Source organism: Lissotriton helveticus, chromosome 1_1 (genome assembly GCF_964261635.1).
Source record: "Lissotriton helveticus chromosome 1_1, aLisHel1.1, whole genome shotgun sequence".
In the NCBI taxonomy this organism is placed as follows: Eukaryota; Metazoa; Chordata; class Amphibia; order Caudata; family Salamandridae; genus Lissotriton; species Lissotriton helveticus.
Window position 1 is genome coordinate 1,275,609,145 of NC_136057.1, and position 17,840 is coordinate 1,275,626,984.

The window sequence follows — 17,840 nt, forward strand, 5'->3', positions numbered from 1 at the left end:
ACCGTCAATATCCCTAGGTTATCCCACTACACATCTTCAAGACACTCTGGGCTTTAATGTGTAAACTGGCATGGGCTGGGAGAAATCTCTGTGTCAAACTGGATATCCTCACTATGCCCTACTCAAAGGAGGGGCTGGTCGCTCCAGATTTGAAGTTGTATTATAGAGTGGCACAAAGCTTGTACGCTCACAGCTGGATCCATGGTCCGCACAATTTACCTCACCTCCACATGGAGAGAGTAGCTGTGAGCCCTGATTCGCTCATCTGTTGTCTGTCTCAAGCACCTGTTAGGCGATGCAGCGTGATAGATTCGGTTAATTCTACGGTAAACGCTTGGCACAACTTGCTTAAAAAATAGGCTGGCCCAATTGTATTCCCCGAGAATGCCTGTAGAATGGTGCCACTGGCTTCGCATGAGCTCCGACAAAGGCGCACTTCGATCGATGAGAGCCCTGCGGATCATTACAATGGGAGACTTCATCTAGGAGGGTAAGGTGTGAACGTGGGAGGAGGTAGCAGAGGGCACACATGACCTTTCCCCTCTCACACAATTTCATTATTTTAGAGTCCGCCATGCATTGCGAGCATTGATCGGAGATGAGCTACAAAAGCCGCCAGAGCTTCCTGCCTTCTCGCTCTTACTGTGTTCCGAATCCCCTGACAAGTTAGTCTCGAAAGTTTATGCCATTTCACAGGCCTCTCATCATACACAATACACAAAACCTAGGATAAAGTGGAAAGCCGACATAGGTGTGGCTCTGACAGATGACATATGGAGCTCCTGCTGTGAAGCAACACAAAAGATCTCACTTAATGGAAGGCACAGACTGATCCATTTAAAATATCTTAACAGTGTGTACTACACTCCTAAGAGATTGTTTCGCTATGGGCTCAGGGACACTGATAGCTGTGAACGCTGTGGCGAGGCAAAGGCAGGATTTCTACATGTGGCATGGTTGTGCCCAACAGTAGCTGAGTTCTGGAAGAAAATGTTTTCCACTCTAAACGCAATCACAGATCAATCCCTCTCTCCTGACCCCTTTCTAGCACTATTGGGGTACGTGAAGCCTCTCAAGAAAGATATCAGGAAATTTGTCTCTGTGGGTCTATTACTGTCCAAACGCAAAATTGCGGTGCACTGGATGCGTGGTCCTGCACCCACTGTAACAGAATGGGAACAGGATATACTCTACTGTAATACTCAATCAGAAGTTTATAGTGAATTCCATCTCCCCACCAGAGCAGACCGAAAATTGTTTGGGGACTATACACGCAATATCTAGTGGCAAAACAAGCTGGAAATACAGAGGACGATTGATAGAATGATATCATGTTGAAGGCCCTGTCTGTAATAGTTGTATCAGGATTGCATCAAGTTGACCATGCAGGGTGCAAGCTACACGTGACAGCTAATTGTACCTTGGTTCGCAAGTTACATGAACTGCAATATTGGAATGTTAGATTGCAATATTCTACTTTCCTTTGTTAGGTCAATAATTCACCCCACTGTAAAAAGAACCAGTGGCTATTGTTGGTTAACTGGCTAATATATCTATGTTGCTCATCATGTACTGTGTACTGTTGTGAACTGTCTTATGAAAACCAATAAAACATTTTATTTTTTTTAAAGGAAAAAACAGTAAGCACTGTCACTGAGGTCCTGGTTAGCAAGATCCCAGTGAACTACAGTCAAACCACACTGACACCAGGCAAAAGGTGGGGGTATATATGGCAGAAAGATCCTACTTTCCTACAACGATCTCGTGTGAGCACACTGGATCAACTTCCCCACATCCAAAAGGATTGGATGTGGGGTTGCTGGGGAGATTTTACTGGACATCGTTGTCAGACACATATGGATTTTAGTGGACATCTTTGTTGCACACACAGCCTCACCTACAGAACAGGTTTATTATTAATCACACCATCCCTCCAGATACAAACGCCCCTGCTTTGCTTTAAGAAGAAAATGATGCCCCAACTAATTAAAGTCGTAATTGAGGGGGTCATGGCCCGCAAAAGCCAAAACATCACATCTTCCGTTTTAAGGGCATGTAACATACCTTCTCTCTCATTCATTGATGTCTTTTAAAATACATAACTTATTTATTATATGCATCTGCAATTGTTTGTACTGGGTTGCCATTTAATTACTTTCATCGTAATTGTTAAAACATTAAATGACATTTCTGCAAATATGTTACACTCCTATAATCCTATTAAAACAGAAATTGTATCCTTTACCTACCTGACATGTTTTCCCGTTTTCTTTGTTGCAGCAACACAGCTCTTTCTTTATCCAAGGTCCTGTAATAAAAAAAATGTTATTCCTGTTTCGAATTTGCTCATTGGGCAAGTATTAAAAGCATTAAATGTTGTTATGTACTAGAAGTACAAACTCAAGATTACCCTTATGTACATATTTGTTAAATATATATATATATTTGTTTTCCTCACCAGCATCGTAATTCATGAAGACTGCTGCATATAGTCAAACAATGTTATTTCTAAAAATTATACTGTATTTTACAGTTACGATTATTTGGTTTTCCAAATACGATGTACATTGATGTTCGGTTGTCAGCAGTTGTTTTTTAATGAGATGATGAATTTGCACTTTGCACCTATTGCACAATCTTGCACTTATTTGAGTACACGTGACATGGCAATATGGTTTTTACCAATTTTGAAGTCGCCCATGGGTAATACCAAGCAAAAAATGTCTATATCATGTAACTCATTAATGCCACGATTATCTTTTAGCTACTAATTGTTGGCTTTTAATTGGATTTTATTTGTTAATTTTGTACAACATTTATTTTTCCAAATGTCAAAACGGTCATAATGTTTATGGGCTTTACCTTGGACGAGGATTTCTCCCCTCTTCATTACTTTGCCGGTCAAGTGGCCATCTGTAATTCTTTGCGCTAGCACTTTAAAAGCGCTCTGATGGTAGCAATCAATGTCGAGTGAACAAGGCTCGGGGATCCGAAACGTGTCTTTGACACATCAGGATTAAAGAAATTTAAAGCACTTACTTTGGGTCCGTGTCCATTTTCGACAAGCAGCGTGATTGTTGGAGTCGCTTTGGAACTTCGTGTGTATATATATATATATATATATATATATATATATATATATATATATATATATATATATATATATATATATATATATATATATATATATATATATATATATATATATATATATATATATATATATATATATATATATATATATATATATATATATTTTGTAGGTTAATTACAATTGCAGTTAGGTCTGTGTACCTGAGGCTACAGTATTGGAGCACTATGCTCTTATTGTATTGTATTCATAATTTGTTCACATGAATTAAGCAAGATCAAAAGGGCAATGATTTATTTGCTAATCCTTGTATCAATTGCTACAGTGTTATCTTTCCGCCTCTGTTTTCTCCATTGGGAGACGCTTCGTTGTGACCGAGGCCAGCAGCAGCACTTGGGGGCAGGACTCCAAGCCCCAGAGAACAGCGGGCCCGTGAGTGGACCGGCAGCCCCTCCCCTCTCACCACCTGGGGGCTATTTTAACCTCTTGCGGCTCCCGCTTCGTTGTGACCGAGGCCAGCAGCAGCACTTGGGGGCAGGACTCCAAGCCCCAGAGAACAGCGGGCCCGTGAGTGGACCGGCAGCCCCTCCCCTCTCACCACCTGGGGGCTATTTTAACCTCTTGCGCCTCCCGCTTCGTGGGAGACGCTTCGTTGTGGCCGAGGCCAGCAACAGCACTTGGGGGCATGACTCCAAGTCCCAGAGACCAGCAGGGCCGCGAGTGGACCGGCAGCCCCTCCCCTCTCACCACCTGGGGGCTATTTTAACCTCTTGCGGCTCCCGCTTCGTTGTGACCGAGGCCAGCAGCAGCACTTGGGGGCAGGACTCCAAGCCCCAGAGACCAGCGGGGCCGCGAGTGGACCGGCAGCCCCTCCCCTCTCACCACCTGGGGGCTATTTTAACCTCTTGCGCCTCCCGCTTCGCGGGAGACGCTTCGTTGTGACCGAGGCCAGCAGTAGCACTTGGGGGCAGGACTCCAAGCCCCAGAGACCAGCAGGGCTGCGCGTGGACCGGCAGCCCCTCCCCTCTCATCACCTGGGGGTATTTACCTGTCCGCGGGCGCCCGCGTCGCGGGCGCCGGGCGAAGCCCGGACAAAGGGCGGGCAATCTGAGGCCGAAAGAGGCTGGGCTGGGCTGGGCCCCACCCATTTCATCTGGCGCACGGCCCCACAAGGATTTAAGGTACTGTGAATTGCAACGCAGCCACGAGTGGAGATTGTGAACTGTGTCTGCGAACCACTAAGTGTATCCCAGTGATAGTGTAACTGGATTAGAAAGAGGGGTGCGTCTCTACTAACAGTGCAAATGGGAAAAAGGAAAGCCATGGAGGGTGGGGGGAGTACCCTCTAATAACAAGCATTTGCAATGCAATAGGTCTCGCATTAGGATAGTTTGAGCTATTGGTATTGTAAATGAAACATTTTTTTATTTATGTGTTGGTTTTGAAAATAGCGAAATTAATAGCTTTGTCATTTACAATGCCAATAGTTTTAACTTTTGCAAATGTGACACCTATAGCATTTGTAATGCAATATGTGTTTTATTTACGTGACTTAGATGTATTGATATTACAAATAACAATGGCTTTTATTTTTTTTAAATAATGAATACTAAAAAAGTTATTGTAATTTATAATGGCAATAGCTTAAACTTTTGTAAATAACTTTTGTGAAGATTATGTTCAGTGTATTTTATTGTGACGAAAATCCAAGAACAGAAGTGAAATATTAACATCTTTTTGGGACATTTGTAATAAAGCTTGAAACATTGAGGGAACATATTTGAACCTGTTGTTGTTGAATGGTTGTACAGATTGATGTTGTGGTGGCGCTGAGTGATGTGGTGGCGACGAGTGATGCTGTGGCGTTCAGTGATGCTGTGGTAGAACATAGTGATGTTGTGGTGCCCCTGAGTGATGCTGTGGTGATGCGATAGATAGAGTGAGGGCGATAGATAGATATAGGGAGGGCGATAGATAGAGGGAGGGCGATAGATAGAGGGCGATAGATAAGATGATAGAGTTAGGGCGATGGATAGAGTGAGGGCGATAGTTAGAAGTGTGCACTGACGTCTGGTGGTGTGTGTGTGAATGGTGAAATTGTGCACTGACGGCTGGTGGTGTGTGTATGCCTGGTGAAAGCGTGCACTGATGGCTGATGGTGTGTTTGTGCCTGGTGAAAGTGTGTACTATGTCTGTTAGTGTGTGCCTGGTGGGAGCGTGCACTGATTGCTGGTGGTGTCTGTGTCCGGTGAAAGCGTGCACTGATGGCTGGTGGTGTCTGTGCGTGGTGAAAGAGTGCACTGACGGTTTGGTTTTCAGTGTAGTTGTGTGTGTGTGTTTGTATGTGTCGTTGTGTGTGTGGTTGTATGTGGTTGTGTGTGTGGTTGTGTTTGTGTGTTGTGTTGTGTGTGTGGTTGTGTTTGTGTGGTGTTGTGTGTGTGTGGTTGCACTGTAAGGCATTCGCGAGCGTGGCAGTGCTAGAGTTCACACCTTTCAGTGAGAGGCTTTGGGGTAGAGGTGTGCCAGAAAATAACTCATAAACGCCAGATTGCAGCATAATTTGTACTAAAATAGATCAGCCTAACAACAGTGTGTAAAAGACAATACATAAAAAAATTGTTGTCTAACAATTAGGTGGGTCGGATGGTGGTGTGTCTGCCTGCTAGAAGCGTGCACTGATGGCTGGTGGTGTGTATGCCTGGTGGAAGCGTGCACTGACAAACAGTGGTGTGTGTGTGCCTGGTGGAAGCATGCAAATATAGCTGGTATTGTGTATGCCTGGTGAAAGTGTGCACTGACAGCTGGAGGAGTGTGCCTGTTAAAACGTGCACTGGCAGCTGGTGGTGTATGTCTGCCTGGTAAAAGCGTGCACTGACGGCTGGTGGTGTGTGTCTGATGGAAGCGTGCACAGACAGCTAGTAGTGTATGTGCATGATGGAAGCATGCACTGACTGGTCATGATGCCATTTGGACCTTTTGAAGTATTTAGCCATGCAGCACATTATCCTGGGTGCTACACCATCTACTGTTACTTCAGGTGCATTGGTTAACGACCACACACCCAAGGATGGGCCTCCGTGCTTTTTAATGAAAATATGAAAAAGTTGTGTACGTGTGTCATGTGAAAACAAGCATTGGAAATGCAATAGGTCTCGCATTAGAAAAGTTGTAGTTATTGGTCTTGTAAATGACATATTTTATTTATTTGTTGGTTTTTAAAATTGCTAAATTGATGGCTTTGTCATTTACAATGCCAATAGTTATAACTTTCGCGAATGTGACACCTATAGCATTTGGAATGCAACATGTTTTGTATTTACGTCACTTAGATGGCAGCTCTGGTCGTTAGGCCACATCTCTAGAGAGCAGGAGAGTGCAGCAGGGGAGAGAAGCACAGCAATGCAATAGGTCTCGCATTAGGAAAGTTTGAGCTATTGGTATTGTAAAGGACACATTTTTTATTTATGTGCTTGTTTTGAAAATAGCGAAATTAATAACTTTGTTATTTACAATGGCAATAGTTTTATCTTTCGCAAATGTGACACCTATTGTAACACAATATGTGTTGTGAGGGTGAGTGAGGGTGAGGGGTTGAGGGTGAGTGAGGGTGAGGGGTTGAGGGTGAGTGAGGGTGAGGGTGAGTGAGGGTGAGGGGTTGAGGGTGAGGGGTTGAGGGTGAGTGAGGGTGAGGGTGAGTGAGGGTGAGGGGTTGAGGGTGAGTGAGGGTGAGGGGTTGAGGGTGAGTGAGGGTGAGGGGTTGAGGGTGAGTGAGGGTGAGTGAGGGTGAGGGGTTGAGGGTGAGTGAGGGTGAGTGAGGGTGAGGGGTTGAGGGTGAGTGAGGGTGAGTGAGAGTGAGGGTGAGTGAGGGGTTGAGGGTGAGTGAGGGGTTGAGGGTGAGTGGGGGTTGAGGGTGAGTGGGGGTTGAGGGTGAGTGGGGGTTGAGGGTGAGTGGGGGTTGAGGGTGAGTGGGGGTTGAGGGTGAGTGAGGGTGAGGGGTTGAGGGTGAGTGAGGGTGAGGGGTTGAGGGAGAGTAAGGGTGAGGGTGAGTGAGGGTGAGGGGTTGAGGGTGAGTGAGGGTGAGTGAGGGTGAGGGTGAGTGAGGGTGAGGGTGAGTGAGGGTGAGTGAGGGTGAGGGTGGGTGAGGGTGAGTGAGGGTGAGTGAGGGTGAGGGTGAGTGAGGGTGAGGGTGAGTGAGGGTGAGTGAGGGTGGGTGAGGGTGAGTGAGGGTGAGGGTGAGTGAGGGTGAGGGTGAGTGAGGGTGAGTGAGGGTGAGGGTGAGTGAGGGTGAGGGTGAGTGAGGGTGAGGGTGAGTGAGGGTGAGGGTGGGTGAGGGTGAGGGTGGGTGAGGGTGAGTGAGGGTGAGGGTGAGTGAGGGTGAGCGAGGGTGAGTGAGGGTGAGGGGTTGAGGGTGAGTGAGGGTGAGGGTGGGTGAGGGGTTGAGGGTGAGGGGTTGAGGGCGAGTGAGGGTGAGGGTGAGGGGTTGAGGGTGAGGGGTTGAGGGTGAGTGAGGGTGAGGGTGAGTGAGGGTGAGTGAGGGTGAGTGAGGGTGAGGGGTTGAGGGTGAGTGAGGGTGAGTGAGGGTGAGGGGTTGAGGGTGAGGGTGAGTGAGGGTGAGTGAGGGTGAGGGGTTGAGGGTGAGTGAGGGTGAGGGGTTGAGGGTGAGGGGTTGAGGGTGAGTGAGGGTGAGGGAGAGTGAGGGTGAGGGGCTGAGGGTGAGTGAGGGTGAGGGTGAGGGGTTGAGGGGTTGAGGGTGAGTGAGGGTGAGTGAGGGTGAGTGAGGGGTTGAGGGTGAGTGAGGGTGAGTGAGGGTGAGGGGTTGAGGGTGAGTGAGGGTGAGGGTGAGTGAGGGTGAGGGGTTGAGGGTGAGTGAGGTTGAGGGTGAGTGAGGGTGAGGGTGAGTGAGGGTGAGGGGTTGAGGGTGAGTGAGGGTGAGTGAGGGTGAGTGAGGGTGAGTGAGGGGTTGAGGGTGAGGGGTTGAGGGTGAGTGAGGGTGAGGGGTTGAGGGTGAGGGGTTGAGGGTGAGTGAGGGTGAGGGGTTGAGGGTGAGTGAGGGTGAGTGAGGGTGAGGGGTTGAGGGTGAGTGAGGGTGAGTGAGGGTGAGGGAGGGTGAGGGAGGGTGAGTGAGGGTGAGGGGTTGAGGGTGAGTGAGGGTGAGTGAGGGTGAGTGAGGGTGAGGGTGAGTGAGGGTGAGTGAGGGTGAGGGTGAGTGAGGGTGAGGGTGAGTGAGGGTGAGTGAGGGTGAGGGTGAGTGAGGGTGAGGGTGAGTGAGGGTGAGTGAGGGTGAGTGAGGGTGAGTGAGGGTGAGTGAGGGTGGGTGAGGGTGGGTGAGGGTGAGTGAGGGTGAGTGAGGGTGAGTGAGGGTGAGGGTGAGTGAGGGTGAGGGTGAGTGAGGGTGAGTGAGGGTGAGGGGTTGAGGGTGAGGGGTTGAGGGTGAGTGAGGGTGAGTGAGGGTGAGGGGTTGAGGGTGAGTGAGGGTGAGTGAGGGTGAGTGAGGGTGAGGGTGAGTGAGGGTGAGTGAGGGTGAGGGTGAGTGAGGGTGAGTGAGGGTGAGTGAGGGTGAGTGAGGGTGAGTGAGGGTGAGTGAGGGTGAGTGAGGGTGAGGGTGAGTGAGGTTGAGTGAGGGTGAGTGAGGGTGAGTGAGGGTGAGGGTGAGTGAGGGTGAGTGAGGGTGAGGGGTTGAGGGTGAGGGGTTGAGGGTGAGTGAGGGTGAGGGTGAGTGAGGGTGAGGGGTTGAGGGTGAGGGGTTGAGGGTGAGGGTGAGGGTGAGTGAGGGTGAGGGGTTGAGGGTGAGTGAGGGTGAGGGGTTGAGGGTGAGTGAGGGTGAGGGGTTGAGGGTGAGTGAGGGTGAGGGTGAGTGAGGGTGAGGGTGAGTGAGGGTGAGGGTGAGTGAGGGTGAGTGAGGGTGAGGGGTTGAGGGTGAGTGAGGGTGAGGGTGAGGGTGAGTGAGGGTGAGTGAGGGTGAGTGAGGGTGAGTGAGGTTGAGGGTGAGTGAGGGTGAGGGTGAGGGTGAGTGAGGGTGAGGGGTTGAGGGTGAGTGAGGGTGAGGGTGAGTGAGGGTGAGGGGTTGAGGGTGAGTGAGGGTGAGGGGTTGAGGGTGAGGGGTTGAGGGTGAGGGGTTGAGGGTGAGTGAGGGTGAGGGTGAGTGAGGGTGAGGGTGAGTGAGGGTGAGGGGTTGAGGGTGAGTGAGGGTGAGGGGTTGAGGGAGGGTGAGGGTGAGGGTGAGTGAGGGTGAGGGGTTGAGGGTGAGTGAGGGTGAGGGGTTGAGGGTGAGTGAGGGTGAGGGTGAGGGGTTGAGGGTGAGACAGACAGAGCAGACGGCGCAAACACACACAGGAGGCTGCACGTACGGCAATCGCAGAAGGCTCACGCACACAGCGTGCATAAGGTATACCTACATAGCAGATGACGAAGTGAATGTACACACAAACTGTGCCTACAACAGTAAATGCATTCCTTTAGAGAACACACACTTAGAGTATACAAAACATGGCGCACGCCTGCGGGCATAGTCACAAATAGGCACCCATACAGTCTGCGAGTACAGCAGACGCATGCACACAGCAGAAGGCAGCCTGCATAGAAAGACACGAGTGGAGCGCACACGCAGGGACATTCACAGCGTCCACATGCACAGAGCGGGGTCACAGCTGACGCGGCGCTCGTGCAGGATACAACACACATGATTGAAGAGAGAGACAACTTGGAGGAATGCTTGTAGGTGTGTGTGTAGACGATGAGGGTGTGAAGCAGCAGGAATTTAATCTCCTATTTTTTTATATGAAATGTTGAGTTGCCCATAAAACCGTGTCTTGTTAAAAGGGTTATAAAAATAGTTATGATTAAAATCCGTGACTCGCTCAGTTTTCTGATTGACATTGTATCAGCTGGGATAGATAGTCAAAGCTGTCTAGTAGAAACTTCCAGTAAATTAGTATCGGGAGAGGCGGCATAACATGATTATTCGCTCTGCATAGGAGCTCTTTAGATGATGCAGTCTAATAAAAAAAATAGAGGTTTGCCAATGACATTTTGCTCCAAATTCAAAGATACAGCTAACTGCTGATTTACCTTAATCAGTGACACGGTGAAGCATGAACGCATGCGGTAATGACGGAGATGCAGTTCTTGACCCGAGTTACAGTTTCACGTTTCTTACTGGGGGTTGTTTTGCAACTTTACAGATTGGAATAATAATAATCCACTTTGCTGAACAATATAACATGTGAATTCACCACGAACCTATTGCAACTCGGTGTAAAAAGATAAAATCCCAAATCAAGACACAAGTATTGTTGCAAAAGGTGGTGTGAAGCAGCAGGAAAAGACAGCACCAACCCTAACGAAAACGAGTCAAAAGAAACACGAGAGACGGCGGAGGGCATTGCTGTGGGGAGGGGGGAGGAGAAATGCGACACGGCGGGCAGGGGAGGGGGCGGAGCGGGTAGAGCGGCATGTGGGTGTGAAGCAGCCGGGGCCTTTGAAGTGAAGCTAAGCTTCACTTCAAAAGGTGTCGGAGGAATGCGGCTGAGGGAACAGACGGCGATTTGGTGATGTGCACGCGCATTTTAGGTCAATGAGCAAGCGCATTGACCTAAAAGCCACGGGCACAGCACCAAATCGCCGCAGTTAGGTAAACTTTGTTTAAAGCCCTATAGTCTCGCTCTGCTCAATGCGCATGCGCATTGAAAGGCGAGACCTAAAAAACAGTGGAAGTGAGAGACAGGTAACAGGTAAAGGGACGTCGCTACCAGTGGTGCAGCAGCTGGCGCCAGGTCAACTGCAACCAAATTGCACATGAAAAACGATATTAGATGTTCTTGACCGACCTCACGCTATATGCGGAGCACATGTGGCTTGATTGCCATATGACTGTAGGTAAAAGCTCACATGGATAAGGAATTAGTGCACCAGAAGTTCAATGTGATGAATCAAAAAGTTCCACAGTCAGAAGGGACAACATGCGTTACCTGTTTCTGTTGTATCTTTAGTCAAGAATAAAGAAAGAATATAGAAATTAGTCTTTGTGGACTTTATTGTGCATTGATTACATTGAAAGTTTGCTCTTCCTCGACCGTGATTCAGAAATAAAGTTTTGATGTTTCTTACTTTAAAACTAGAGGATAGTTGGGCCGTTTTCCGTCCTTGCACATGTGCACATTATGCTGTCTGAAAGCCCTCAGTGCTCCGTATGGGGCTGTCACATACCCAGCTTCAGGTAGGAAAGCACCTGGGGTGATTCATTCTTTAGGGCTGGTGATTGCTTCCGGAGCGCGCTGTGAAACGACCACCTGCCCCATCTGGCTGGACGAAATGTCGATTAAAAAGCTAATTTCCGATAAGCCTGCTACAAGTGGTGTCAGCTTGAAGGCAGAGCCATGCTCTGTGAGAGGATGTGTGGGCAAAGAGGGTGGGGGAGCTGCGGTGACTGTCTGTGGGCAGAAGAGAGGCAAGGCCTCTGCCCAAAATCCTGCCCTGAAGGGATATTCCGGGACTGAGAACGAGATAAGGCCTGTTCAGGGGTTGGAGATCCCTGGAATGAGAGAATACAAGGCGAAAGGGGAAGGAGAAGCGTGCAACGAAAGAGGGAGTAAAGGTCTACTGAGAGAGCAAATATTGAGAGGCTGAGAAGGGGAGGACATGAAAATAAAGGAGAAACAAGGGGTATAGAGTTCGCGCGATCTGAATATGCAAAGGAGGTGGGGTGATTTGAAGGGAATGGACAGTCCAAAGATATAGAAAAGGAGAGTGGGTACATATGAAAATAGTGGAGGGAACGGGCAAATAATAAAAAGGGAACGCAGAGAATATGAAGTGAGCAGAGGGAAGAGTAAACCAAGCATTTGCAATGCGATAGGTTTTGCATTACTAAAGTTTGAGCTATTGGCATTGCTAAATAATGCAACACCAATAGCTCAAACTTTAATAATGCGAGACCTATTGCATTGTAAATGCTTGTTTTATCTAGACCGGAACGTACTTTTTATCACCAGACTTTGACCCCGAGCAAGAGAGAGAAAGAAAGAATGGACTAGTAAGCGAGATCGGAGAACGGTGACAAAGGGAGAAAGAATGGATGAAAAGCATGTCAGTTCTCTACTCAACCATTCGCCCACGGCTCCCATCCCCAACACCATACCCAATCCAACTCTGGACATGATTATATCCACCCTCCAACAAGTCAAAGAAGATCTCCACACCATCAAAGAACTTCTTTTCACACACCTCAGACTCCCCCCTACCCACCACCGCTTCCACGCACAACAAGTCCCCCACCCTCCACACAGACCCTGTCACTCAATACTCCCCGCGTTGGCCCTCTATCCCCGCCCGCAATCACACCTGCCGTCCCCGTCGCGCCCTCAACTCCGTATCCGACCGCGACTTACTCACCCTCCTCCGCTCATATGGCCCAGGCCCCTTAAACCACACAACCACCACACACCTCCCCATACCCACGATTCTCACAAATTCCCTTAGGCCCCCCACACTAAGCAACAGAAGTTCCGTCCCCAATAATCTCAGAAAAGTCCCCCGCTCTCTAGAACACTCGACCACCCTACTTACCCCCAGACTCAAATGCATCCTACTCAACTGCAGATCGGCCCCGAGACACTCCTCCGACATCGCGGATCTCATCATATCAATGGGCCTTGATCTAGCCATTCTGACTGAAACGTGGCTAACTGAAGCCTCAACACCTATAATGGACATACTAGTCCCCCCCAACTATCACATCATTAGACTCGGCAGGACCGGCAAGACGGGCGGGGGAAATCGCATGCATTTTTAGGAGCAACCTCTCTGTTACTAAAGTCACCTCCTCCTCCCTCACCTCCTGTGAACTCATCTGCCTCGATATCACCAGCGAGGGCAAACCTGCATGCTCTTTACATGTCATCTACCACCCACCCGGGGACAACCTCACCTTCACCCAACAACTCATGGACATGATAACATCCAACGCCGGTCGGCAGATCACTCAAATCTACCTGGGTGACTTCAACCTCCACTGGAACGACCAGAAAGACGCAGTGGTGAATAGTCTCAAAACTTTCCTTAATGCGCTTGACCTCACCCAAATCTGCAACAGCCCGACACACGACAAAGGCTCTATCCTCGACCTCATCATCGCCAAAGAGGACTCTATCCAACTGGGAGCAATCCAACCCTGTGACTGGTCAGACCACCACATTATCACATTCTTCATCAACGAAAAAGTTAAACTTAACCCGGCTCAACCCACCAAAACCAAGATCTGGAAAAGGGACATGAAGAATCTTAACCCCAACTCCTTGCCTTCCCACACCTACAGTCTCCTCCTTCCCCCTTCGGGCGCCTCTGATGTTCCATCTCTGACTGACCTCTACCTCGACTCTATGACCTCAATAATCAACGAAGCCGCCCCCCTGCAACTGAAGAGAGTCTCCACCAAGAACTCGAACCCATGGTATGATGGTAGACTCAATGAGGACAGGCGTGCTATGCGAATGGCAGATTCAGAAAAGGGGGTGGTGATGAACAGAGTGTCTAAATTAAGCAGACCACTCTTACCCAGTCCAAAGATCAGGGCTTGATCCATCACCGTTTTTTAGCTCACTGCACCATCCCAGCTCAGAACCTGGCTATATGCAAATTAGTCTGTTCCTGTCCCAGTGCATGATGGGAACAGGGCAAACCAAACTACCAAGCCAATTCTTATACTGGGAAGGAAACAAGCTTCCGGGGACCGGTTTCTGGCATTTCAGCCGTCGTCGGCCCGGCTTGCTTGAATCCTGATGGTGCAATGAGCAAGGGACTCACATCTGAGTATACCCTTCCACGCTTATGGTGGAAAAAATGATTCAGAAAAGGGGGTGGTGATGAACAGAGTGTCTGAATTAAGCAGACCACTCTTACCCAGTCCAAAGATCAGGGCTTGATCCATCACCGTTTTTTAGCTCACTGCACCATCCCAGCTCAGAACCTGACTATATGCAAATTAGTCTGTTCCTGTCCCAGTGCATGATGGGAACAGGGCAAACCAAACTACCAAGCCAATTCTTATACTGGGAAGGAAACAAGCTTCCGGGGACCGGTTTCTGGCATTTCAGCCGTCGTCGGCCCGGCTTGCTTGAATCCTGATGGTGCAATGAGCAAGGGACTCACATCTGAGTATACCCTTCCACGCTTATGGTGGACAAAATGATTCAGAAAAGGGGGTGGTGATGAACAGACTAATTTGCATATAGCCAGGTTCTGAACTGGGATGGTGCAGTGAGCTAAAAAACGGTGATGGATCAAACCCTGATCTGTTGACTGGGTAGGAGTGTTCTGATTAACTCAGATACTCTGTCCATCACCACCCCCTTTTGAAATTATTTTGGCCACCATGAGTGTGGAAGGGTATGCTCAGACATGAGTCCCTTGCTAACTGCACCATCAGGATTCAAGCAAGCCGGGCCGAAGACGGCTGTAATGCCAGAAACCGGTCCCCGGAAGCTTGTTTCCTTTCCAGTGAAGAATTGGCTTGGTAGTTTGGTCTGCCCTGTTCCCATGATGCACTGGGCCAGGGACAGACTAATTTGCATATAGCCAGGTTCTGAACTGGGATGGTGCAGTGAGCTAAAAGACGGTGATGGATCAAACCCTGATCTGTTGACGGGGTAGGAGTGTTCTGATTAACTCAGATACTCTGTCCATCACCACCCCCTTTTGAAATTATTTTGGCCACCATGAGTGTGGAAGGGTATGCTCAGACATGAGTCCCTTGCTCACTGCACCATCAGGATTCAAGCAAGCCGGGCCGAAGACGGCTGTAATGCCAGAAACCGGTCCCCGGAAGCTTGTTTCCTTTCCAGTGAAAAATTGGCTTGGTAGTTTGGTCTGCCCTGCTCCCATGATGCACTGGGCCAGGGACAGACTAATTTGCATATAGCCAGGTTCTGAACTGGGATGGTGCAGTGAGCTAAAAAACGGTGATGGATCAAACCCTGATCTGTTGACTGGGTAGGAGTGTTCTGATTAACTCAGATACTCTGTCCATCACCACCCCCTTTTGAAATTATTTTGGCCACCATGAGTGTGGAAGGGTATGCTCAGACATGAGTCCCTTGCTCACTGCACCATCAGGATTCAAGCAAGCCGGGCCGAAGACGGCTGTAATGCCAGAAACCGGTCCCCGGAAGCTTGTTTCCTTTCCAGTGAAGAATTGGCTTGGTAGTTTGGTCTGCCCTGTTTCCATGATGCACTGGGCCAGGGACAGACTAATTTGCATATAGCCAGGTTCTAAACTGGGATGGTGCAGTGAGCTAAAAAACGGTGATGGATCAAACCCTGATCTGTTGACTGGGTAGGAGTGTTCTGATTAACTCAGATACTCTGTCCATCACCACCCCCTTTTGAAATTATGCGAATGGCAGAGCGCACCTGGAGATCTGACCCCTCAGCACTGCACCTTAAAACGCTTAAGAATAAGAGAAATGCCTACTTCAGGAAAATCAAGCGTTCGAAATCTGACTTCTTTAGTCACCAGCTGGACCAAGCAAAAAAACGACCAAGAAAACTGTTCTAACTAGTCAAAACTCAAACCAAGATGCAACCTTTACAATCAAACAGCATAGCAAGTGATACAGCACACTGTGAAGACTTCTCTGCTTTCTTTAAGCTAAAGACCGACAATATAAGAAGTGACCTCCTCAATGATGTAAGCCGATACTCCAGCCCCATCAACATGACCACCACTCAACCTAAAAACAACGCGTCATGGACGTCCTTCGACACCTACTCTGAAGAAACAATTCACAAACTGCTTGGCACCTTGAAGCCCTCTAATCACCTCACAGACCCCCTACCTGCTAATGCTGTAAAAGACTTCACCCCCCTGCTCCTCCCACTCTGGACTAAAATCATTAACAGTTCCCTTCAACAAGGACTCATCCCAGACTCCCTCAAGGTAGGGCAAGTCACTCCTATACTCAAGAAACCTACAGCTGATCCGGCCGACCTAAACAATTACCGCCCTATCACCAATATCCCCACCTTGGCCAAACTGCTGGAAAAATGCGTACAACTCCAACTGACAAAACACATTGATCAGTTTGACCTCCTCAACCCTCATCAATCAGGCTTCCGAGCAAAACACAGTACGGAGACGGCTATAACGCACATAATCGATTATGCCCTCCAAATCCTTGATCGCAACGATTCCTGCCTCCTCATCCTTCTTGATCTCTCCTCAGCATTTGACACTGTCAAACATGAGAATCTACTGGAGTTGTTAAACACCAGAATGGGTTTATCAGGGACTGTTCTCAAATGGTTCACTTCCTTCCTACATAACCGGTCTCAGAAGTTCAAGATCAACAACGTGTTGTCCTCATCTGTGCCTGTAACTTTAGGCATCCCACAAGGATCTTCCCTATCCCCCACATTGTTCAACCTCGTCATGGAACCATGCACCACCTTGCTTCAAGCATCGAATGTACACTTCCATATGTACGCCGATGACACTCAACTTTACCTCAAGCTAAAATCCCCGGAAGACATCAAACTTCTGAACTCCACACTAAGAAACACCCAATCATGGTTGGCCGACAATCACCTCAAACTAAAAGCTCTAAAAACTGAGCTCTTTTTGATCTCACCTCCCGCGAAAATCGCCACCACCCAAACCTGGCTCAATCACCTAACTGCACTCAATGTCCAACCCACCATCGTGGACTCCGCGAGAATCTTAGGCATCACACTTGACGCCAATCTCAACATGCAGCAGCACATTAGCAAAGCAACTAAAGGAGCTAATTTCCAAATCAACACTTTGAGGAAACTTAAACCCTTCCTCCCAGCTAAGGACTTCCAAACTGCTGTACAAGCCCTAGTCATCCCTCGCATAGACTACGGAATTGTGGCTCTCAGCGGACTCCCCCTATCAACAACCGCCCCCCTAAGAGCCTCCTTGAACTCTGCCGCGAGACTTATCACTGGCTCAAGAAAACATTCGCACATATCCCCTGACTTAAAATCCCTGAACTGGCTGCCTTTTGAAGCCAGAATACAGCTGAAAATCGCCTGTATGACACACCTGGCCGTTCACCACAAGTCACCCAACTACCTCACTCAAAAGCTGACTATATCAGGAGGCTCGAGATCCAACAGAAGCACAAAAAATCTCCTCCTGAAACCGCGAAGATTCCAGAAGGAAAAAACATACAAATGCTCCTTCTCAGGAATGGCACCCAGGATCTGGAATGCACTCCCTCCTGAAACCAGGCTTATCTCCTCCCCTGCATTTTTTAAGAAAGAGGTAATAGCCATCCTTATGGCTAAGTTCACCTGAACTCTATTGTTGCTGGATCTAAGACATTGCACGGCTTTTGTATTATTGGTTACCTGATTGTTTATTGGTATTATATTTTTTACATGATTGCTATCCTACTTTGCTACTCACTTACTACCGACTATTATATTGCTTCCTATAGCTTGTTTAATCACCTTCTTGTTCCCCTTACCCTTTGTTTCTGTAAAGCACTCTGATATCTGCAAAGATCTTGTTCGCGCTATATAAAACTTTGAATAAATAAAGTGTGTGTGAGAGGGAGAGGGGGTGCGGCATGGAAGGAGAAAGAGGTACGAGGTGAAATCAATACTAGGCAGCCTTAGTAGCCAAAGTCATTGGTATTTGGTGACCCCGGTATTCTGCAGCAGCGCTAGTGGGCTCCCAAAAAAAGCTTTATGGCATAACATATACTTTTTTTCACAAATAAAGAAATGG

The 17,840-nt window shown here is 48.3% G+C and overlaps 1 protein-coding gene across 6 annotated transcripts in view; it reads right to left on the reverse strand.

The window, feature by feature from the left end:
* KMT2E (lysine methyltransferase 2E (inactive)) overlaps nt 1-17,840 on the reverse strand; it is a 2,078,550-nt gene that overhangs the window by 1,376,265 nt on the left and 684,445 nt on the right. For all 6 annotated transcript variants that reach the window (XM_078680502.1, XM_078680521.1, XM_078680476.1 and 3 more), the window contains one exon: nt 2,250-2,308. In XM_078680502.1, the coding sequence (XP_078536628.1) occupies nt 2,250-2,308 (59 nt within the window). The remainder of the gene's footprint in view (nt 1-2,249; nt 2,309-17,840) is intronic.